This window comes from Equus przewalskii, chromosome 6 (assembly GCF_037783145.1).
Source record: "Equus przewalskii isolate Varuska chromosome 6, EquPr2, whole genome shotgun sequence".
Classification (NCBI taxonomy): Eukaryota; Metazoa; Chordata; class Mammalia; order Perissodactyla; family Equidae; genus Equus; species Equus przewalskii.
Genome location: NC_091836.1, coordinates 32,528,846 through 32,530,450, shown reverse-complemented (window position 1 = coordinate 32,530,450; position 1,605 = coordinate 32,528,846). Strand labels below are relative to the sequence as shown.

Here is a 1,605-nt window from a genome sequence, read left to right as displayed (position 1 = left end):
GAATGTAGGCTAGGAAGACTGTTTCTTGAGTTGTTAGGAGATTAGAGAGAGTAAAAGGGCACTGGGTCTTGGGAGTAGGCACTGCTAAAGAGGAAGTGAGTGTCACCAAAAGTAAATATTCAGACATTTTAGCCTAAGATAGACATTGACTTGAAACTGATTAGTTAATCTTAAAAACAAGCAGAAGTAAAAACAAAAATAAATTTTTAAAAGTGTTATTTATTTTTAAAAGTGCTGTTTTCTACACATATTCAGAAAGTATCCCACCATACATAACTTTTTTAGAGATTCTTTGACATCCTTGTTCCTAAGGCTGTAGATAAGGGGGTTAAGCATGGGAATCACGGTGGTGTAAAACACAGAGGACACCTTCTCCTGTGTTGTGTCACTGGTAGATGGTTTAAAATACATAAAGATGATGGAGCCATAGAAGACCCCAACAGCTGCAAGGTGGGAGCTGCATGTACTGACAGCTTTGGACCTGCCTTCACCTGAGCGGATGCACATGATGCTGGAAAGGATGAAGGCATAAGAGATGAAGATGGCTAAAGCACATGCAAATACATTGAATCCAACCAAAATCATCACCAGAAGTTCCTTTGTGTAGTCTCTTGAGCAAGATATATTCAGAAGAGGAAGGATGTCACAGAAGTAATGGTGAATGATATTAGTTCCACAGAAAGAGCGACTAGCTATGTAGCTGGCATGAACCAAGGCTCCAATGGCCCCTACTATATACACACTCATGACCAGTAGAAAACAAACTCTGCGGGACATGGTGACATTGTAGAGCAAGGGGTTACAGATGGCAACATAACGATCATATGCCATGACTGTCAGCATGTAAGAGTCACCAATACCAAAGAAGCAGAAGAAAAAGAGCTGGGCCATGCACTCAGGAAGGGAGGTGAAATTCTTCTCTGATATGAAGTTCACCAACATCTTGGGAATTATGACAGAGGAGAGGCAGAGATCTATGAAAGATAAATTACTGAGAAAATAATACATGGGAGTGTGAAGCTGAGAACTGATCCTGATTAAAAAGACTAAACTGAAGTTTCCCACTATGGAGACCATGTAGATAAATAAAAACAGGAAGAAAAGAGGGAGCCGGAGTCCTGGCTGATCTGTTAACCCCTCAAGGATAAACTCAGTTACTGAAGAATGATTTCCTCTATGCATGCTTCTTCCAGTTGTGATAGGCTGAGTGGTTTGGGGAAGATGTTCTCATTAGAAAGACATTGTCATCCAACAGAATTTAGTGAACCAAGATCTGATAAATGACATAATATCTAACTGACATAAAATGTCAGGAAACCAAGAGACTACAACACACTTTTAATTGAAGTCTTTATCAAGAAGTCGATACCTCATTTGGCTTCATTACTCCATGTGACATCTAGAAGTGAAAATCATTTTGTCTCCACAAATTGTTTTAGATTCCCCTATAAATGAAAAATAATTGCTCTGTTATTCAGTCACCTTTTGAGAAACAGTACAGAGCTGTTGCCCTGTTTTGGTGGTTTTCAATCTGCAACAATCTGTGCTCCCTTCTGATGTCTCAGAGCTTAACCTCTCCCTTCCTGGTTCCCCTTTTGGCTTTGG

At 39.9% G+C, this 1,605-nt stretch overlaps 1 protein-coding gene across 1 annotated transcript; it reads right to left on the bottom strand.

The window, feature by feature from the left end:
* Positions 1–225: 225 nt before the first annotated feature.
* Positions 226–1,182, bottom strand: LOC103550133 (olfactory receptor 8D1-like). Its single transcript, XM_008518864.2, has one exon. The coding sequence runs from the start codon at positions 1,180–1,182 to the stop codon at positions 226–228; it is 957 nt and encodes a 318-aa protein (XP_008517086.2).
* Between the last annotated feature and the right edge of the window lie 423 nt (positions 1,183–1,605).